General features: G+C 40.2%; 1 protein-coding gene across 2 annotated transcripts in view; it reads right to left on the reverse strand.

Moving 5' to 3' along the window:
• Positions 1-24,242, reverse strand: part of CERS6 (ceramide synthase 6) — a 145,113-nt gene that overhangs the window by 39,626 nt on the left and 81,245 nt on the right. For both annotated transcript variants that reach the window (XM_075609160.1, XM_075609159.1), the window contains exons 5-6: positions 7,115-7,165; positions 4,072-4,164 (exon numbers count right to left, since the gene is read on the reverse strand). In XM_075609160.1, coding sequence (XP_075465275.1) covers positions 4,072-4,164; positions 7,115-7,165 — 144 coding nt within the window. The remainder of the gene's footprint in view (positions 1-4,071; positions 4,165-7,114; positions 7,166-24,242) is intronic.

Here is a 24,242-nt window from a genome sequence, read left to right on the forward strand (position 1 = left end):
TTACAGGCGGCCTTTCAACATTTTTGCAGGTTGCCCAAAAAATTTAGTTACATCACTGATCAGTTGCCTCCCCCAGCATCATCCATAAACAACCACTTGTACATTAATCATTCACTACAGGTAATCTTTACCATAAAACAATGTTGAAGCAATGAATTCTTCCCAATAGTGCTTAGGGGAGAAACCAACACATTGACTTTCAACTAGCAGAACGCTGGAAGGATGCCACCGATTTTCCTTTGCTGTAAGATTCTCTTAAATGAAATATTCAAGATATGCTGGCACTCTCCCAATCACTTCTAGCTAAACTGCAGCACAGCTCAAAGGGCACCAGATTTCGACATGAGCAAGCTGGTAACAGATCCTGTAATAATGTAATATTTATTAGTTCCTTTCGGAATATTTGATCAAACTATAATTAATTCAATAAAAGGAAAAGTTGACTTTAAATAACACTGTTAAACAAATCCAGAGCACCCCAAAACCATTCACACCCGAAAAAGGATTAATTCTTGTTTTGTGTAATGGATATTGCCAAGAAGAACCACTTGAATAAAAATGTAGATTGATTTCCCGTAGTTTTTCTACTACTTCCATAGTAGGCAATCTACAGGTAACCAAAAGATGTAGCAGAATGACCAAAGACACAACATACAGGGCAACTAGTTGGAGGACCGGACAATAAATTATGAACCCATGAGACAAATGGAAGCAAGTAACTAATTGCAACCACTCTAATATTTCCTCCCCTCTACGGGACATTTATCCAGTCACTGTTCTCTCAATTACCCCACAGTGCAATGTGTACAATATACTTGTGAATATTACTATAAAAAGCAATGTCCATAAAAATAAAGGATATAAGTGATGAGAGTGGAGTCCTTCCTTTCAGATGTTTGAGTGGTAAATGGACTCAGTTCCCAAGATTTGTGAAGAAAAACAGGAGGAGTTTTTTCCTTTTTTGCTGCAGACTGTTATCCTGTGGTGTATGATAAAAACCATAGACAAAACATTGCACAGTATTGTTTCATCATATGAATTCCCCCATATACAGCTACAACCCGTGCCTACTTACTAGATGCAAAGCAGGCAGCATGCAGTGGAGAGAATCTGTGATTTTCCAAGTCCCAGCGTTTTCAAGCACAGCACGAACCCCACGAGGTGCGCCGTCTTCGGATAGGCTCAGATAAAATCTTTTTCTCCAGGTGTTGTCATCTGTGTCCACTCCCGTATTCCTGTATATGCAACTCCAACCAGGGATAAAAAAGGGGGCAGAGGAATGCGCAATACCTAAAAACCTTTTAATACCTCCAATGCACAAACAGACATATACTCACAGACACAGTGAGTTTTAAAATCAATAGGATTGCCCGACCCGGCTGTCCAGCAGCAAACACCAGTCCCTGGCAGTCCTTGCCGGTAGCCGCGTGTATCTCGCGATGCTCCGGTGTCAGCGCGGTGACGTCACCGCTTCCGCTTCCACACAGGTAGCTGAATGTGAAACGCCGGCCTGTTTTCACATTCAGCTACCTGTGTGGAAGCGGAAGCGGTGACGTCACTGCGCTGACACCGGAGCATCGCGGGACTGGTGTTTGCTGCTGGACAGCCGGGTCGGGCGCTCCTATTGATTTTAAAACTCACTGTGTCTGTGAGTATATGTCTGTTTGTGCATTGGAGGTATTAAAAGGTTTTTAGGTATTGCGCAATCCTCTGCCCCCTTTTTTATCCCTGGTTGGAGTTGCATATACAGGAATACGGGAGTGGACACAGATGACAACACCTGGAGAAAAAGATTTTATCTGAGCCTATCCGAAGACGGCGCACCTCGTGGGGTACGTGCTGTGCCTGAAAACGCTGGGACTTGGAAAATCACAGATTCTCTCCACTGCATGCTGCCTGCTTTGCAACTAGTAAGTAGGCACGGGTTGAAGCTGTATATGGGGGAATTCATTTGATGAAACAATACTGCGCAATGTTTTGTCTATGGTTTTTATCATACACCACAGGATAACAGTCTGCAGCCAAAAAGATAAAAACTCCTCCTGTTTTTCTTCACAAATCTTGGGAACCGAGTCCATTTACCACTCGAACATCTGAAAGGAAGGACTCCACTCTCATCACTTATAGCCTTTATTTTTATGGACATTGCTTTTTATAGTAATATTCACAAGTATATTGTACACTTTGCGCCAGGTTATTTTCTATATTTGTATATTCACCATTGTATTGGGGAGTTCTAGAGATAATTCCCCTTATAGAACACTAGGCTGCATTCATTATTTCATTTTATCTATTGTGCACAGCACTGTTTATATAGGTCTAGCGCTGAATTTAGTTATTTTGTTTTTGTCACCCCACAGTGCAATGGCACTAAAACGTACCAAATACAAAAAGCACATTTTCACACACTTCTTTTGGATGACATTGATCTCTAAAGTAGAGACCAAAAGTGCTTTGTGTGAACTTAGGGTATTCACAAATCCACAGCAAACTAGACTCTTAGGTCAGGCATAATGACATCACTTCCTAGCTAATCTTTTCAGAACACAACAAATCATAGTACAGAGAGAACATTTCAAGTGCTTTGCTGTCGCAGTATCTCAGGGTACATAAGTCGGTGACTGTCTTAATGAAATTTGGGGGATACCAAAAGTTGGAGTGGAAGATCTCTGCCCAGAATTTAAATTAGTTGTTCTTCTGTGCACATCAATGGCGGCGCTAGATTATCAAAAGTGTTCGTATTATTATTATTACAACCTTGGTACAAATAAAGGTCATTAATTAGTAGTAGCTTGAAAGTAGCAGTTCTGTCTCCAAAACTAATGGTGTTAAAGTATTAATTAGTAGAATGATAAACTAAATACTAGTAGCCACTAATCTATGTATAGACATGAAGATGCTACCAGAATTATAATTTGTGCTTTAAATTAGAAATATAATATCAATGTCAAAGCACCATGGTCTGATCCTTTGCACATAATGACAAAAATGAATCTATGTTATAAGATGTACAGTAATATTAGTATACATCCAGTCCACCAGTCAATTACACTCACACTTCAATACTACTGTATTTTCATTTGAAAACAATGACAAGAGGCCAACCAAAACAATGTCACTGTCATAAATTACAGACCCATTGATAACAGTATATTTGTATGCTTAAAGTTGTCCTTTCCTGAACTGGTTTTTATATCATACTGTATTTTCATATTTGTTTAACTGAACGACTTATATTAACAACACATAACACAATATTTTCCAAGCTAAATAAAATGCCATAAAGCGACATTCACAAATTACCCCATTTGTTGCCAGAAATGTCAGTGGCACACAGTGGGGCAAAACCAGAGTGCTCAGAAATACATCATAAATGTAAAAAAAAAAAGCATACATTCGCACAAAGTGCAGCATCATTTTTTAATTGTGATCAAAGTGTGGTCTTCAACCTTATATGTTGCCGGTAACTCAATAGTTTTTTTTGTTGTTGACGCATTTAGTATAAGTGCATGTTTTCCAAATGTACTGTATTGTTATAAAACATAGGGCCTCATGCAGAGAGCATAGAATTTTAAAATTGGCGAATTTCATAAAAAGTAGCTTTTTTGGAGAGTTTTATTCTCCATATGCAGAAAAGTGCGAATTCTGCTATGTTTAACATGGATGCGTGTGGCGAGTTTAAATTGGCGAGATGCGCGCTTCAGAAACGTGTAAAAACAAATTCGCGCCTTTTTTTTCCCCTTTACTATAGGCGGCGAGCGCCATCTTGCCATCTTTTCCTGGCGCGGCAAAAATGCGAGAATCGCGCCATTTTCTTGGCGCGAACAGCCGCTACATGCCGTTCGCACCTCTCTGCATTCGGAGAGTTTTAAAAATGGCGAGATGGAGGTTCTCGCCAGCCGCGAGGCGAGTTTTAGCAATAGAAAAAACAAAATGGCGCGTTTTTCGTAACTCGCCATTTTCTGCCGGTTTCTGCACGAAATTGTACAAAAAATGGCGAATTTCGAAATAACGATGCTCTCTGCATGAGGCCCATAATCTATACATCTGCAAAAATATATATGTCTTTACCTTTCTTTTGATGTCAGTAAATTGAGAAAACATCAAGGACCAGTAGAATGACAGTTCAACAATATAGTAGTAATGCAGGTCAGTTGTCAGTTGCTGAAAAATAAACACACCTTTTTACTATTGTTTATTTAACAAACGGAGTTCAGAAAATATATAACAGGCAGTATTAAAATGACCTGACAACAAAACATTTCAGCAAAGCTGTTAATATTTGAAGGAGTGCTTGGTTATGAAATTCAAAATCATGAAAACATGCTGTACAACTATTGCAGAGGAAATGCTTTAGCATCACTCATGTTGATTTCAATTCTATGTAGCTGTAAAATCTTGCAAATAGAAGAGCCACTTTAAATCAACAGGGAATAGGGAATCAACAGGGAAGAAGCCTTTCGAGAATGTACTCTATTCTGGAAAGAGAAAAACAGGCTGTAATACAAAAAATTTATTCATTCGGTCCCCTTGTAATATCTTGTGACATTGTCAGGTTCATTCAAATGAATGGGGCTGAAGTCTCCTCCGGCACGAGGGAAGACTGCTACACAGTATATTGAATACGTTCCTACAGACAGATGAAGAAAACCAAACACAGAGCGCACCAAAGGTGATGGTAATGTATAATCAGCAGTACATAAAAAGCAAGTGTAAACTTACATTAAAAATGTCAGCAGTTCAGTGGGTTATTATTGAACCTGTCCGGGTTGCCTGGTTGTTTGCTGTTAGAAACTTTAAGGCAGAGTTGGTCTTTAAATAATGTGTCCCGCGCACTGGGATCACATGTTGTAGAAACAGCAAACAGTGAGCCGTGTCTGACTGCACAATACGGGACACGCGAACCTGGAAGTGGCAGATGAACAGCTGATCCCGGTGTGCGGGGCAAATTGTTTAAACACCAACTCTGCCTAAAAGTTTCTAATGGCAAACAACCAGGCAACTTGGACAGGTTCAATAATAACCCACTGAACTGCTGACATTTTAAATATAAGTTTACACTTGCTTTTTATGTACAGGCAGTCCTCGGTTATCCAACAGAATCCGTTCTGGAAGGAGCGTTGGATAGTGAAACCGTTGTAAAGTGAGTCCCATGTTAATCAGTGGCGGTGAGCGTTGGATACCGCATTCAGGCGTCGAAAAACGGCCCATAGGGTTGCATTGTAAAGCGTCGGATATGCCATTAGTTGTAAAGTGAAACATTGGATAGTGAGGACTACAGTACCTGTACTGCTGATTATACCTTACAATCACCTTTGGTGCGCTCTGTGTTTGTTTTACTTCGTCTGTCTTGTCCATGGAGCTTGTCTTCGGTGGATTTCGTGGAAGTGGGGAGAACTTCCACACACAGTAGCTGCAAGAGGGTGAAGCTGACAAAACACCTGAAATATCAAGAAAGCACGAGCACGGATCAAAACTTTCCTGCAAGTTCAAATCAAAATGCCATCTCCTGTTTCCACCCAGCAGCCAGGGCCTGCATCTCATCAGATCTGGCAGTAAATGTCACTGATAAAGCAAAGTGTTTTAAAAATCCAATTTACTGTAGTTTAAGAATGCGTTAATAACTATAACCTAATGGGGTGTAGCCCAAAAGGTAAGAAAATGTAAAGTAAATGTAAAATCATTATTATATATGTGGATAGGTGCACATACTGCATATCCAATAGCCTGGCTCCTCCTGTCTTGCCTACAAATGCTTATGCAGATGTGTGTATCCTAAACACTGGGAAAACTTAAGATTTTTACTGTTCCATCTGAAATATTTTAGGGAACTCTTCTACTACTTGACATATTTAAATATATTTATTATACAGTCATTTGTATTGAGGTCACAAATACTGTATGTCATCTACATAAAAAAGAAATGCCAACAAAATCCATTGCTTCTCTCCATTTGTATGTACAGTATAAGTCAATTTTGCAATAACAAAATAGCAGGAAATATGTAGTTCCAATATGTGAATTATTAATATGTATTTTTTTGTTCAGGTCTCAGTTTGTCATGGAAACACTTTTATAAAGGTTATTTTCTCTGGTTATGATCATCGCAAGCACTTAACTCCACACTATTTGTAGGCTGTACTTATTGCAGCACTAACAATTTCTACCATTATGACGCATGGATTTTGAAGTGGAAATAAGACAGCTGGGGCCCTGACATAAAAGAAAAAGGCCTCTGTAGAAAGCGACAATCTCCAAATATCATGTTAGTATTCAGTAACAGATGTGATCCCCCTGGGTTTAAAATCAAATCTGATTAATGTTGTCTATTCATATTCTTGTCAAATATTGAACATACACTGGTTTTGCATTGTGGTTTTCAGAAGCATACTGGATACCATTGTTGTTTAAATACAGTCACTCCGTACCTGCTGAGACTTTTTTTGTGGTTTGTCTGCTTTTAATCTGGCATTAAAAAACCCATGTACTTCATATCTTTCAAGATCTTAAATAGCAGTATTTTCGTGTCAATGGAGTTTAATAATGGGAGAACCTGGATCAAGGGGAACTGCCAGTGTACTTTTTATGTGACCTTCGCGGGTCACATATTCCGGTAACTTTGGCACCAGAGAATCGATTATCAGCTCTTGTTGAAAGGGGTTAATTAGACCTGTAAACTTTATGGTTCAGATCCACAAAGCTCTGTTAAGTAACTTAACGTTATGCCAACTTGACGTTACGTTAAACCTAACTGCATATCTTCAAAGGACAATAATGTCATGTTAAGCCATGTTTTGTCTTGTAGAGAGCATAGCGGTAACTACTGTATAATGGCTGTTAGTGATAATCACATGCAAATAGAGGTGTTATCATAACATCTTACATCCACCAAAGTCCGTCAAGCTTTGGTAATTTTAAATATAATCAATTGTTTGAAGTTTCACTTATTATGTAGATGAATTACAAAACCATGAGATTTAAGATTGTATAATGGCAAAAAAATACATTGAATGTATATTAATCATAAACTACTACAGCGGTGTCTGCTCATTTGTTTAGAATTGTAATTTTAGGTGACATAAGTAAACTCGTACAGTTTATGTGTATTTATTACCTGATATGGATAATTGTACCAACACTGTCTTGTATTCCAAAGCCAGGGTGTCTTGAAAAGAAAAAAGGAGAGAAATACAGTATAGGATTAAAGTGTTGTCAGTGCGCATAAATACAATTCCTCTTGTGCATGTTTCTAGTGAAGGGCATATGGCTCAGTGTATTTTATGAATAGACTACAACAATCACTAAATGTTTGGAAGGAACCATAGTATAGTGGTAAAAATGTTTACTACATAAACTGGCGGGTCGAATTCCAGCTGAAGACCCTCACACTCACTCTATGAGATTTTCAATAAGCCAAACAGGCACCAATAATTCGATATCACCCAAATTGTGTTAACTCACACTCTCAATCCAGTGTTATCTCCCAAAACTCCATCTAACCAAACCAAGACTGAATATCCATCTTCACGTTTACCTTTTTAGGTTGTTATACAGATCATAGACAAAGAAACATGTGGCTGCATGTACACATATGTAAAAGTACATGTAACTTATACAATCACTTCTTGTAAGTCTTTATTATAGAAAGATGACAAAAATGTTGTTTAGTAACAATGATTTTACTCTATTAAAAGGGGTAATTTAATGCACTCTGAAGCAGCCGATTGCACCGTTATTAGCTTGAAGCCTCCATTCAAGTCATTGAAGGTTTTCTGCCATCCCCGCTTTGGAGTATATTGAATTTCCCTTTAACTTGTTTAAATGAACACTTTATTGATATAACTTTTTGAGAATAGTTTTCATTATCACCTTAGTTAGTGCTGTATCTCTCAAGAGATTCTTGTATTTTGGGGCTTTTGGGAAATAAAAAAAAGATTACTACAGTATTTCCTTTCGGAAACTAGTGATTTTGCTGCCCATACAAACTATGTATTTATCACACTTCATCTCTGTTTTTATTAAAACATGTTTTTATCGAGATTGTTTATTTATTTAAATGATGTGATTTCCCTTTACTGTAAGAGTAGTACTTTTAGACTTTTCTGAAATTGTTTTAAGTATTTAGGTTAAGAATACCCGTAAGTATTATTACCCCACAGTTTCATCAGATCCAGACACTAAAGAACATACAGTATAAATACATTTACTTGAAAAAAGTGAAACAATTACTGTACAAAGCCAATTCATCATTTTACTGCATGAAATGATGTACACTAAAACCATAAAACAATAAACATATTTTTTTAATACAACTTTGAGTTGTTTTGTAAGTGCTGTGATTAGAATGACATTTACAAGTTCATATCAGGTGTTGCCTTGTGGTATAGAACAATGTCAATTAATTTAATTCTAGGACAATTCATACCAGCTTTAGATAACCATGACATATACTACATTTCTCTGCATTTGCATAGTTTTTGATTATATTTTGCTTAAATATAATTAGGACACATCATTTATATTGTATGTTAAAGTTAAAATGTACGCCCAACATGTCAAGGTCTTATTATAGTTGGAACAAACTTGTGACAATGACCGATGAACACACCACTATTACTATTGTTTTGTTTGTTTGTTCTCTCACTGGCTTTTGTACTTTTGCTGGTACGTTGGGTGAAATCGCTGTTATAAAATGTTACCAGGCATATTAATATAACAGCTGCTTCAATTAAAAATTAAACAAAGAGTGTGGCCTAACTCCCACACTGAAATTATTATATTCATAATTGCCTTTAACTATGTCTAAAATATCTATGGCAATAGAAAAAAAAAACAGTATTAAAACTTTAACACTATATCCCTGTGTCTTTCTGATATGGTTTCCTTTAGATGTTACTTTAGACTCTAGCCTGTGGCTAGTGCTACCTTTACAGAATGTGCTCCCATTTCCACGGGGTCTCACTCCAGGAAGCCCCGTTGCAGTATTTGGTGCTTCATAAGTAAAAATATTTTTACTAATCATTTTTTTTCTGCGCTATTATTGTGCAAAACTCCCTACCACTCCCTTTATAACTACAACCAGCTTTTATTTGAGATCTGCAATTTAATTTATTCAGGTGATAACGTTATTTAGCGTCGGTGTCTCTAATTGTGATTCCACTTCCATCTGTTTTAGAGGACTATTCAGGAGTACAGACACAGTATGTGGACATTTGGACATAAGTAAAACAAATGCAGGACTGAATCAACATGTTCAATATTGACAACCTGACTAAATAGCATCCAACAGTAAGTGTCCTTCTCCTTATTCCAGTTCTTGTTTTCTAAGATAATTTCACTGCAGTTTGGTACATATAAACAACCCAGAATTTCTATAAGGAATGGTGACTTGGAGAACCAGGTCGGGATTTCAATATTATGATGACAAGTTGACAATACTTTATGCTCTGCCAACTGGGTAGATGTGCCCTGGGGCTGTGTTGATGTGCCCTGGGGCTGTGTAGATGTGCCCTGGGGCTGTGTAGATGTGCCCTGGGGCTGGGTAGTTGTGCCCTGGGGCTGGGGAGATGTTACATAGTTACATAGTTACATAGTTACATAGTAGATGAGGTTGAAAAAAGACGTACGTCCATCAAGTTCAACCTATGCTAAATTTAGACAACAGATACGTTATCCTATATCTATACTTACTTATTGATCCAGAGGAAGGCAAACAAAAAACCCCATTAAAGGGAAAAATTAATTCCTTCCTGACTCCAAGAATTGGCAATCGGATTAATCCCTGGATCAACATCCTTCCCATGTATACTTATTTGGTATATCCCTGTATACCTTTCCCAACCTTTTTTTGAACAAATCTATTGTATCTGCCATCACAGTCTCCATGGGTAATGAATTCCACATTTTAACTGCCCTTACTGTAAAGAACCCTTTCCTTTGTTGCTGGTGAAATTTCCTTTCCTCCAACCCCATGTGCCCTGGGGCTGGGGAGATGTGCCCTGGGGCTGGGTAGTTGTGCCCAGGGGCTGGGGAAATGTGCCATGGGGCTGGGGAAATGTGCCCTGGGGCTGGGTAGTTGTGCCCTGGGGCAGGGGAGATGTGCCCTTGGGCTGGGGAGATGTGCCCTGGGGCTGGGTAGTTGTGCCCTGGGGCTGGGTAGTTGTGCCCTGGGGCTGGGGAAATGTGCCCTGGGGCTGGGGAGATGTGCCCTGGGGCTGGGTAGTTGTGCCCTGGGCCTGGGGAGATGTGCCCTGGGGCTGGGGAGATGTGCCCTGGGGTTGGGTAGTTGTGCCCTGGGGCTGGGGAGATCCTCTGAGAACATTTTTAAATGGTGAAAGGTGGCGAGGCCACCGGAGGTGAGTTGTCAGGCGGCATTGCGCCGGTGCGATTCGGTCGCAGCCAAACGTCCCATTCCGGAAATTTGTTTCTACCTTGGATAGAATGCAGGGTCATTATATTGTCTTCTTACTATAAATATGTTTTACGAAAAAGTACATGGAGAATACTGGATAGCTGCAGTGTGTAAAGCCTATTTCCATATCAAACAATACGTTAGTACACCGTTTGTGTTATATAGTATGACAATGAAATTCAGAATGTATTAAACTGTTAAATATTACTGTGAACTAAGGCCTTGCACCATATACAAATAGGGGCTTTATACTGTAACTGTGCAGAAAAATCTCGTCCAGCACATTTTGTAGTTGCCACAGAGATCTGCAATGTATTGTAGTATAACATCCACGTGAACTACAGCAGGCCAGGGGTGCTCAACTCCTGTCCTCGAAACCCCCAACAGGTCAGGTTTTAAGGATATTCCAGCTTCAGCACAGGTGGCTCAAACAGTGGCTCAGTCAAAGACTGTTTGAGTCACGTGTGCAGAAGCTGAGATATCCTTAAAACCTGACCAGTTGGGGGGTCTAGAGGACTGGAGTTGAGCACCCCTGAACTACTGTAGGTGGTAATCCAAGGTACAATTTGAATTATCTGCAGATGAGTTCTTAAACTGCCCCCCAAAATAGCATATAAGCATGTAAGGATTATTTATAAATAGGCACACACTGGATTCTTTTTTAAAGTGTTGAAACAAATTCAAATAAAAAAAATTGCAATCCCCTGCTCTACGTTAATACACATTAGATTTACAATATCCTAAAGCATTTTCACTATTTGAGTAATATTAGCAAATGGAAAAAGATAAAGAAAATGATGCAACATATCAGGAAAATAACCAGTAATTCCACCCAAGACTATAGTAATATTAAAGCTTTTCAATGCCCTCCTGGCTATCAGATATTTAAGGAATTATTGTCAGAAATCTCTAATCTATATCTAGCACTCATGCTTGCTGCGTTATTGCAAACCTCTTTACTTCCCTGTTGGAAAATCCAATTTGTTTGCCGCTTACAAGTGTGGAAATGTTAAAGCGTATTGCTTTTTAGTATACAGACCTTGAATTTAATGTTGTAGTTTCAAGACAGCAAGCATTAATGTTATATCCGTAACATATGGAACAGTTCTAGTAATATACACAAATCGGTACAAAGTACACTCATAATTAACGCCATATACTGTATATTAATATATTCAGTTACTATACCATGGGCACATGGTTTCTAGAGAAGCAGTTCCGACTAACTTGGGCTAACAGATCATTTCCAAACTATTGGCTATAGGGAACTGTGTCCCACATTCTGTGTATTTTACCAATAGAGGAATTGGGAAATCCATGCTGAGTTTTTTTTTTTACTTTGCTATCATTCTGTCATTCTATTCTGTAAACTACAGCACACAACTTTGCAATGATACAGTACATAACCAGATTACAATGACAAGTGATATTTAGAAGTTATATTTGATTGTTTTGTGGAGATTACCAATGTATCCAACCAATAGACCAGTGGTTTCCAACCTTTTTTGGTTAAGGACCCCTAAGTGAAATTCTAATGAACCCGAACCCGAACCCTCTCTAACAGCAACTTTGTGATCAGATGCTTTGTACATTCTTCTGTATTTTATATAATTTTCAAATTACCAGAAAATTGCAGTGAACGCTTTATGGATGTCCGGGGAACCCTGGTTGAAAAACACTGCAATAGACTTACTCAAAATAGCACTTTAGTCTACAGTACTTTAACAAATGTACTAATGGGCTCGGCGCTCTTGACACTTTTTTCATATTTACATGAGACAGACATTCTTCTTATTACGTAGTTTAAGTAACGTTCCTTTATATGAAAGCATTAGGAAGTAAGGTGCCAAGGGAGCTGATACCTACAACACGTTGTAATTAGACAAAATATATTTTCAGTACTTTAGTTCTATAACTAATAAGAAAATGTGTTCATTAGAAAATGTAGTTGCCAAACCAACTTTATTTATAATATGCCGGTATCAATGGCAAAATAATCTTCCTGTACTGGCAAGTTATCTGACAAATGTCATGTAAACGGAAATGCAACAACACATATAGTACCGTTAAAAATAATACAGAGAATGTACCAAAACGTAAACAAATAATATATAGTATGAATAAAGTACAACTATAAACTATAGGATTACTTCACTGACTTTCTTCATTATCATCACAACACCTTCTTATGTGCACTCAAGATAAAAAAAAATCTACGTTTATTTGCAATAAAACCTCAAAGAGACGGTTGCTGTTGCAGTGACAGAAATGTTATGGTTCCTTTTGTGAACCATATTATAGACCTGGATATTTCTTTTATTCCAAAATGATAGAATGCAGCTTGTGATACAATAAAAGATACCAGGTTGTACTTTGGTTCTTGGTAGTGGTTTGAAAGAGCAGCTAATTCTGTTTCGATAGTAGCCACTTGTCTATCTCTCACTACCACAAGCCTGTCCCTTCTCTTATGTGATCCAATTATTTGAGACTCATATTGGAAGGAAATGTATAAGATTACTGAGATGTGGTAGCTACTGACCCAGTATGCTGCCATGTCTGTAAAAGTCTTCTTGAGAAGCAAATGGTACGTTACAAATCCAGGGATACTAAATGTGTACAATGCACTATAAAACAAATGCCTTAGTTGTAAATTATACCCAGTACTGGGTAAAAAATAATCCCAGAAATATATAAAAGATAAAAAAAATTATTCCCACCTGTTTTTATTAGAATTTCTGGTTTAAAAAAACCTAAATCTTTCCAGCATACTGGGATAGTCTAGTATAGTGAGGTATAGGGATAATTATATTCATTTAAATAAATGCCTATTTAGAGTGCAATGTTAGACTACATACAGTGCATCTTAAAAAGGGTTTCCACACTGCAAATAATACATAACCAAGTACTGCATTAGTTGTCTATTTGGTTAACACAATTGAAGTGATAGCAAATCCACTTTGAGATTAAAACATGAGTACAACATTAAGTGAATGAATACCAAGGACATTCCATAATCTATTTGCCTATTCTTTACTTGACAAATTGGTCATCTTTCTATATATTATACTTTGAAAATGCTATGTGACAGAAAAGAAAATACATCATTCATTGCAAATAATCTTCATGTAAAGACATGCACTACACATAGGTACTCGAAAAAACGGAAAACAGTCTTATAGCTTTTCAATAGAATTTGAAATGTTTCCCATTTCTCGCTTTTCATTTAAGGAGATTTGTTATGATAAAAGAAAATGTTATGTGACCCTGCATCTACAGTAAAACTGCAAATATATTCAAAATGTGTCACTGATACACTGCGCCTATCTTATTTCTATAGAGAGAGCACAGGAATACAGTATTAATTCTTCTTTACATGCAGACACTGACAGATAATGTGGTACAAAAGGGGGTGTAAACATTTAAATGAAATCATGAAAAATATAAAGTGCGTGTTAGCATAACGCAAATGAAAATGTATACTGTAGGATGTAAAGGACAGATGGCCTGTAGGGAGTTATTCAATAAACCACAAAAGTTCAAATCAAGAAACTATCACATTGAATCTCTCCTTTGGCTTCAATGGGTGATTCTCTGCAATGCTGTAGTGCCCTAATTGAAGCTAACACAGTTTAATGAATAACTCCCATATAGTTTGCCGATTCTCCCTAATTACTAGGAATCTCTAGACTTTACCAGATGTAATTAACACACATTCCCAGCTAGCTCAAACTCCCAAACCCACCACATCATGAATATATATTTATGTCAACAAGAGAGCTACTGAGTGTGGCAATTGTATATAACAAGAGACAGGAATGCCCAATGCTACTGTAACGGATTTTCTGGCCTAGCCTGACCCACCCAATCTCATATTGGCCCCTGTGGTCTAACCAGTCCCCATTACAGTGTAGTGTCTGGTGGTGTACCTGTTGGCAACAGGACTCCTGAGTCTCCCGCATGATGTTGTGTGGGGAATGCCAACCCAGACAGGCAGCTGAGGTAGTGTACTTGAGTTCTACCTAGATCCAGTGCAGTGCCTCCACCTCATCAGGATCCCAGCGTCCGCTTGTCGATGGTCCTGGTGAGGAACTCCTCTGTGGTGCACCCCTCTGTGTAATCACTCAACACTTACACACGAGGGTATGATTGAACAAGGTCATCTTTATTGAAGTGAGGTGGGCCAGCTGCCCCTCACAGTGGTTGTGCTCAGCCGCTCATGCTCACTGCACTGCCCTCTGAAAGGTATGTCTTCCCAATCTGGTGGATTCCCTATCTCCCCTCAGGGAGATATCCCCTGTGCCAGGTCCCTGGTCACAGTCTAGTGAGCTGCCTCCTCCCAAGTCTGTACTCAGACTTGCTCCTTACTCCAACTACTACAACCAACTTAACTTTTGAGCAGTGCTGTGCCTTATGTATCCTCTGGGGGCAGGCACAACTCTGACATCACTAATTATGGATTCAGAGTATGTGGCCACTCCCATCCATACATAGGGCACCTCACCAGGGTATGAGGGCAAACCTCCATAATTACTGCTGGCATTCCTACAACTTACCAGGCCTTACTGCCAGCAGGAGAGATGACTGCAGTCCATTTTACAGCATGGCTACACTACATCCCATTGACAAAACATATATGGTAAAAAGTATAAAGTAAAATACTTCAATAATAATATTAAATACTTGGTTATTTAGTTAACCCTTTGGCCAAAGCGTCATAAGCCTGCATACCAACGCCAAGGTATAACCAAATGAATGCAGGTCCTACACTACACTGTTTGAGCTAGCTGGGAATGTGTGTTAATCCATTTCTGACTGCTAGCAGTTGTTTGGAGGCTGTGGCACCTCCCCCCAGAGCTCACTCCTCCTCCTTCACCTTTTTAACTTGGGAGGTCTTTCCATTTGCTGCAGGAACAAGACCTATAATTCCCCTCTTACAGAGGTAAAAGGAAGGGTTCACCTTCATTAGGACCTTCATAGGACCTGCATTAATTTGGTTATACCTTGGCGTTGGTATGCAGGCTTATGACACTTTGGCCAAAGGGTTAACTAAATAACCAAGTATTTAATATTATTATTGAAGTATTTTACTTTATACTTTTTACCATATATGTTTTGTCAATGGGATGTAGCATTGGGCATTCCTGTCTCTTGTTTACCAGACGTAAGATCCCGCTTCTCCATTGTGTTGATCCTTACTATTTTTTAATTCTTGAACTGCATTTGCTCTAGGAACTGTTACCGAAAGACTGTTCCATACCGTACATCTGTTACTCTTTGAATAAATAAGATAAATATACATTAAGCCATTATTTGTACTATTTTCAAGTCTGTCACCAATACACCATGCCAGGATTCATTCTAGTGTAAAAAAAATTACAAGTGAACCCAGCATGTTTTTTTTGTTTAGTTTAAATGTATTATGCCTGAGAGATTCCTGTCTTCAAACTGTCTCCAGCACTGATTATTTTATTTGTTTCTGAAAAATGTATTAGCTATGTAAAGTCATTAAAACAGCATTCATTTAGATATGTTCAGACAGTTAATATATTGAGATGAGCGAAGTCACCAACTGTTGTTTCTGTGAGTAATATGTATACAGTTGACCTAATTATGACAACACCTGAATAAAAATACTTAGAACTACAAAACAGCATGTGGGACGTGATAACAAATATACTACTGGTTCAATCATGTAGAATTATTTTTATGCCTTTACGAATACAAATAGGGAGAAAATGAAAATGTTACTCTTAGAACAAATATGACCGTGCTTAGAAAGAATATAAATATCCTTCCATAATCATATATGTTTACCTAAAGGGCTGTAATAATAAATTCTCTAATATCACGTAATTCCCAAACGATCACATCACTCTGTCCTACTGACAATGAATGCTGTTTCACCTGTCCAGGACGTAAGTTATTAGATATTGTTTAACTTTTCACCAAAGTTCGAATATGTCGAGAAAATTGCACTTTTTTGCATGTGGGAATTTTCACAAATTCGTCATAAAAAGTTACATTTGCCAAACTTTAAAAAAAGGTCTTGCAGTTACTTCCATTCAGACCCTCAAATATGAGTTTGAGAGAGAGTGTTGTTTTGCAATTCTTGGTGAAGTGCTCAGATGGATCTGAGTGTGACGGTGCTTGTCTCCGATCAGGAAGCGGACCGGCAGGAATGAGGTAGGGATGCCAATTAACCGACCAGAGCCCAGGGACCGAGTCCTGTTAGAGTATCCATAGTCGGTAAGCAGGCAAAGGGTCAGGGCAGGTGGCAGTAGTGCAGAATCCAGGTGACAGGCAAAAGGTCAGGGCAGACGGAAGGAGGCGAGGTCGGGATCATGGTCTGGGTCAGCAATAGGGATTCCATATGAACAGACTAGCCACAGCAACAGGCTAGCCACAAAATTCTCCTCCCACGCGTTTCACGCTAAACAGCACTTTCTCAAGGAGTCCTTTTTTACCTAGGCAGTTGCCCAACAAATCTACAGCTATATATCGGGCAACTTTTTCGAAATGAGTGGCACTTCAGCAGTTTTTGCAGGTTTCGGTACTTGTTACACGCACCATCCGGTTCCAGAGGAGACGATGTCTTGATCTTCAGCAGCAGCACGCTTGACCGCAAAACAACTACTACGGAGGCTCCGGTACACTGGTAGTGTATTAATCATTTCTGGAGGTGACGGTGTGCGAATCAATGCTGCATTACGTTCAACCAGGACTAAATTGAGACAAGGTAGGACTTCTATGTGGTCTGGGAGCTTCAGAGGTAATTAATCTCTCCTCTGATGTGCATATACCTCCACCAGTTGTCCATTCATACCCGTTCTGCACTCTGTTAGTCCTTATCTCTATCATATAACCGTCGTGATGGTATCAGACACTATACAATACCTGCATGTATAACTGTTGAACATACCCAGACTATATTACATTATACATTGCATCAGCATTATAATACAGGACTTTAAGAGTTCAAGTTGACTTTTCAGGCGGATCTTGGCGCTAGGAGTGATCAGTTTCTATTTGTTCTGAAACTAATGCGGTTCAGCCCCGGGGACCCTCTGTTTTAATAACATAGTATTAAAGATCTACTCACCAGGGCCTCCTATGCACGCAACTGAGGATTGCGGACTTCTGCACCTCATGCTGCTGATGATCATTGCCTCGTGGGTCTAGAGTTGGTGCTGAAGTTGGATGAGGAAGATGTACCTTCATCCCAGCAAAGGTAAGAAATACATTGATTGTGTTTTATTTAATTGTTTTTTTTAGGATGCCCATTGATTGGTAATGTGTTTATCTATGCCCCCTTGAGGAGGGTATAGATCACCTCATTGACAATCAATGCATTTTTTGGCAAATGTTTTTATTTTATTGTAATGTATTTTATTTATTTTTATCTTTTTTTTTTGGTTGCCCATTCATTACAATTGTGGTAATCATTGTGGTAAGGGGTTACTGATAAGTAGTTTTTTTATTTTTTATTTTACGGTTGGTGACAAGGAAGAGGACCAGGAGGCCGAACATGAGCACTAGAATGGCCTTCATCTTGGCTGGGGTAAGGACCAGTTTTATTTACTACAGTATATGTTGACTGGCTAATGGTTTATTTTTAATGGGCAAATGTGCTATTATCCAAATCTGGATAATAGGGCTTTTGCCCATTACTGTACTGTGTGTGTTGGGTGGGGTTTGTTGGGGTTAGAGGGGGTGGGTAGTAGGATGCCCATTGATTATCAATGTGGCTATCTGTGCCCCCGATGAGAGCAAAGGTAGCCACAGTGACAATCAATGGATAAAATGGCTACTGTATTTATTTTTTATATTATTGTATTTAATTGCACTGTATTGGATATTTGAATGGGCAAAAGTGATATTTGCCATGTTTGGCTGATAGCATTTTTGCCCATTCCTGTGTGGTGTTGGTGGTAGAAGGGGTGGGTGAAGAGACTAGTTGCCATGGGGTGTGTGGTTAGGCCTCACGTTATGGGTTACCCTAATCTTTATTAGTAACTGCTAAGGTAATGAAGGGGTTAACGCCCCCCACAACCCTCCCAGGAGGTCTAACCATCCACCCTGGGGCAACTACAAGCTTCACACACCCCCACTACCACTAACAAAGCAGTTCCTTCAATTTAACCCCCTTCATTGCCTTCGGGGTAAGCCACTAAGGTAATAAAACTGGGCTGTAATTTTATCTTTATTACCTAGGATTGAAGCATGGGGTCCCCAGAGCTGAAATTAATATGGGTCAGCTCCGGAAACCCCCGGCTTCAATGTTATTTAGTAAAAATAAACTCTGTAACATGCAAATCGTGATTCCGATCTCGCTACTGTTTTGGTAGCAAGAAAAAAATACGAGTGTTTAGCCTGCGATTTGCAAATCGGAGCATTATGAATAGCAGTTGCTGGCAAAAAATGCGAGTTTGGGCATTTTTTCAGCTGCCACACAGCTTCTCATAGTAAGAGTGCTAACACTTGTTACAAAGCCGTTTTAATGCTTTTTGCTACACATGTAATATCGCTTGAAAAGTGCACATAACAATTGTTAAGGCACTTATCGAAGTTTAGTGAATAGGCCCCTATAAGCATCTGTAGACGTCTGTGCAAGTACCTGGTATCCCTATGTATCAAGGACACGCTCCTGTGGTCTGCACACAGTGGCGTAGCTAAACATGCGCGGGCCCCCGGGCAAACATTTTTACAGGGCCCCATTAATATAGTACTGACTGGAATTTTTTTCTCCCTCCCCCATCCTCTCCCTGATCCTTTCTCTCATCATCCATCCTCATCATCATCTCTCCCCCTCCTCATCATCTCTCTCCCTCATAATCAGATCTCCCCCACATCATCACCATCATCATCATCATCATTATATATCCCCCTCATCATCATCAGATCTCCCCCACCTACATGCTTACCTGTAATAGAGACAGACAGGGGAGATGGTGTACTCACTGCGGATCAGCAATTGTTACAGAGGCAGAGCAGAATGGCCGGGGAGGAGTGCGCTCTAGCAGCATACTCCGGAAGTAAGAAAGACTTCCGTGTCAGACTGCTAGAGCGTGCTCCTCCCCTGCTGTCCTGCTCTGCCAGTGTAACAACTGCTGTTTCCTCTGCTGGCTTATCTTCTGTTTAATACCGGTGGCCCGCCGCCGCATACCATCTCCCCCGCTCCCCCCCCCCCCCCCCGTCATTGGCCCATCTGTCTCTCTTCAGATAGAAACAGGGGGGGAGCGGGGCCCCAAGAGCGTGCGCCCCCCAAGAGCATGGGTCCCCAGCTTTGTCCGGGCTGCCCGGGCTATAGCTACGCCCCTGTTTGCATACCTAAGCCATCCTTGCCCAACGTCCACGGTTCCTTAGACCACAGTCCAGCAGCATAAATTCTAGGATTTTCAGTGACCAAAGTCTCTCTGTATCAAGGACTTGCTGGTACAGACGGGATCTGCTGGTGTCCCTCTGTATCTAGAACACATACATGCGGCCTGCATGTCCTGGTGTCCCTAGATAGTACGGACACATACATGTGGTCTAGATGCAGACCAGGGGAGAGAGACAAACACTTCCCTTCAAACCATTGCTACACTCGAGTGGGCTTGTTAGTAGACCTGGCTTCAGGTAGACGGATTATGTACTACCTGGCCAACACCCAACAGCTCTATCTGATAGTAACAAGATTGCCCCTGTTACAGTATCAGTATGAGGATGTATACATGAGGAGAGAGGGGAGCTTCCTCGCAGGTTCTAAGGTCATGTCAAATATTAACATTACAGATGTGTCTTATTGCTCTGGATATTCTGATTTCCTAAGGGCAATCATGTGTTAGTTAGTATCCTGAGTGTACAGAAATACCTAGGGAATAAATTAGAAGCCATGCAACTTCAGAAGTTAATACAATCCATGTTCAATGTAATCTGTTTCAATTATTCTAATTTGATTAATGCTTTTAGATTTCAGTGACATTTACTTTGTAAGTAGTGGTATGCAAAAGAAATTAGCATAGCTGAATGGCATTGAACAGATGGTGCTATGCATCATTTTTTTAAGTTAGTATCGAACACTGTGGGATCTCTTCTAAAACACTGCAGACCAGCAGTGTTTCATAATTACTATTCATATTTTGGCACTTGGTCACAAATTCTCTCCATCACTAATAACATGCAATAGCTGCATGAATGCACTCTACCAGTGAAAAGCTTTACACGTACCATAGATGCCTCCTACTATTCACTAGGCAACCGAGCGAAAAGAAGCCAATTACAGCAAATAGCCGCTATTAGTGTCTCTTTTCACGTATTTCACTTTACCCAGTAACCAGTGCCGTTAAACTATAGGTAGAAACAGAAATAGAATGAACACCAAACTCCAATGACAGTAAGGGAACAAGAAAAGCAGCCAATTGCTGATAAAAACTAAAAACTTGAAATAACTTGCAGTTACAGGGATGTACAGAACAGATGTGTAAATATGAACAGATACAGCCATGTACATAAAGAAAATAGGAAATACATAGTAATTTCTCTTTGTGTGACACAATCACTTTCTTTGGGGATTTTATTGTTACCATTACATCTGCTAGAGTTGAGCATCCAGAGCAGATATAGGCATACCCTGCTTTAAGGACACTCACATTAAGTACACTCGCGAGTAAGGACATAGCGCCCAATAGGCAAACGGCAGCTCACGCATGCGCCTGTCAGCACGTCCTGAACAGCAATACCGGCTCCCTACCTGTAACGAAGCTGTGCGCAAGCGGGTAGACTGTAGAGCCCGTTACAAATGCATTATTAACAACAGTTATGCACGTTTATGACGATTGCAGTACAGTACATGCATCGATAAGTGGAAAAAAGGTAGTGCTTCACTTTAAGTACATTTTCGCTTTACATACATGCTCCGGTCCCATTGCGTACGTTAATGCGGGGTATGCCTGTACACAAATGGGTCTCAAGTCCACTTTAAATAAACTCCAAACAAAATGTGCTGGACGTAGCTTCCTCCTATTCCCTTCTCTGTTCAGACATGTGCCTAAATGATGGCAGAATGTAGTCTTCTCTACTTCTGTACTACCATATGCATTTCATTTAGTGTTCCCTGATAACAAATGTGTTGTACTGACAACAGATGGCAGATATTCTGCGACATAGTTAGTTCATTTGGTCAACAGTTTTGTGGGTCTCGGTGCAGGGGTTTTGTGGGTCTCGGTGCAGGGGTTTTCGCAGGGCCTCTTACCTGGTCCAGCGCGTCATCTCCTCAGATGTCGCTGTGTCACGCAGCATGCAGTGTCATGTTGTCATGGAAACATGACGATACTTGACGTCGGGGCGCCATGATGATGGGATGCTGTAGTAGGAGATCCCAGGAGACGCAGCCGGACCAAGTAAGAGATAACTTACAGAGGCCCAGCATTCTCCCCCGAGAATCAGTTTTATTGTTGTGGGGAAGAGCGCGGAGCCTCTGTAAGCGTGGGGCTCGGTGCAGGGGCACTAATGGAACCGCCATCAAGCCGGCCCTGAATATAAGAAGGAAATAAACACACAACATCACAGCAAGCTAAAGAACCTCAAAAGGAAATGTTGCCAAATCCGTGATTATCAATCTTTCTAAGTTACGTTTCCATATACAGTATTATGATAGAGAACCCAGGTGTGTGTGTGTGTGTGTGTGTGTGTGTGTGTGTGTGTGTGTGTGTGTGTGTGTGTGTGTGTGTGTGTGTGTGTGTGTGTGTGTGTGTGTGTGTGTGTGCGTGCGTATGTGTATGTATGTATCTATATATATATATATATATATATATATATATATATATATAGATATATAGATACATACATATATATATTGTGATGTAATATCGATGTAGTATCACGCCAGGGGCTGCCGGTTGGTTACCGCGTCTCCGGAGCGCTCGGGAACGCTACTGTTGCCTGCAAGAGCAGGGTCTCTCCGTGCTATGCTCCTTCAAGCTCTTCCGGATTCCCTGCCCTGTACTGATATGTTTGCGTCTGACGTCAGAAGTATACCAACAAAGAAATTCTGTGGTCCTTGCAAACCTCTGACTAGAAAGTGCATAGCGCCACCTTGCGAACCCTACTAGTTTCGCTTCTCTCAAAAGCTTCGTCAGGGGCTGGTGGCATTTGAAGACATCAATACACAGACTCTCTGCACTTCAAATTATCTGGACTTTTGGTAGAAGCACTGGTAATCTGTTTATTTGTAATATACCATCATATCAAGTTTTTCAAGAGAAGGTGTGACATGTTTTAGAAATGGAAAAATTGACGGCATTTATGAATAATACTACGGATAAATTTGAAAAAATCTGGAATCCCTGGCTAAGTGCTTTTCAAGAAGACATAGCATCACTACAAGACTTACAAATTTAAACTATTTTGAAAATACTAAAAATAATCATAAAAATTTATGCGAGCAATGGATAAGTTGTCCGAGAGTTACAGATGCAGCGGCCGTTATTCGAACATATCACAGAGCCGTTTTCGTGTGCGCTGTTATACTCCACGCGGCCAATCACTTGGTTGCTTTGTTTGAATTTCATGGATCCCGATTTCTTCGGGTGCAATTCTTTGCGTTTCCGTGGCAGAAATGAATGAATTGTAATGTGTACAGTACAGTATCGTGTCAATTTGCAGGTGTTTAAAAACCAGAAAACTAAAATGCCATTTTCTGCACTCGATAAAAACGAGTCAACACGCGGTAATGACGCGCCATGACATAGGTATTCCGAGGTATACAACACGTGATAAGTTCGAATAACGGCCGCTGCATCTCTATAAACTAAACCAGGGGGGCGCAAACTTTTTTCCCTGCGCCCCCCTGACGGCTGTCCCCTCACTCCCGCGCCCCCCCAACCCCAACTTACCCGCGCTCCGGCGTAATGATGTCACGTTGCCATAGCAACGTGACGTCACATGACCTCGCAGCGTCATTTTGACGCCGCGTTGCCATGGCACCGCAGGGAGGAAGCCGCCGGAGCCACGGTAAGTTAGGTTTACAGAGGCCCTGCAGCTCCCCCGGCACTTAATTTAAGTGCCTTCGGGAAGCGCGCGGGGCCTCTGTAAACCCCGCGCCCCCCATCGGCAGTGTCGCGCCCCCCTGGGGGTCGCGCCCCACAGTTTGCGCACCGCTGAACTAAACCATATCAAAAATCAGGAAAAATAAAAGGACTATTACCAAAGGGACCTCTTGCCCGCCCACCCATCAAACTCCCCCCCCCCCCCCATACCCCCTACCCCCCCATACCCGCTCCCACAGTGGTAGTCTGTTTTTCTTTTTCCTCCTTTCTGACTACAACTATTAAGATTGTTAAAACTGTACTAAAGATATTATCACTGTTGTTTATTGTCTTGATTATGGTGGGGGCTGAACCCCCCCCTGATAATAGTGGGGGCTGAACCAAACCCCCCACCCTCTGCCCTATCCTTTTTTCTGTACCTACACCCTTCCCATGTTATCCAAATAAAGAAATAAAAATAGTTTGAAACAAAAACAAAAAAAAAAACACATCAATCATTTGGTTGCTTTAGGCCATTATTAATTTATTTGTGCTCTTACACACCTTAACAAAACATGGAATGAAACACGTTTATTTGGCTTGGTAGGAAAATAAAGAATAATCAGTATTCCTTTTAAGAAATCATCTGCACAAAAGGAAAATGCTAAACCCACATGCAAAACACAAAAGGCAATGACCTTTTGATATTGGTAATGGCAGACTATATTTAAAGGGATAAATATGAAATATCATATAATGATAACTGTCTGTGAAGGTATACATTTTCCAGCTTTTGTGCCTAATAAATCTTTGAATATTGTTTC

This window comes from Ascaphus truei, chromosome 7 (genome assembly GCF_040206685.1).
Source record: "Ascaphus truei isolate aAscTru1 chromosome 7, aAscTru1.hap1, whole genome shotgun sequence".
NCBI lineage: Eukaryota > Metazoa > Chordata > Amphibia > Anura > Ascaphidae > Ascaphus > Ascaphus truei.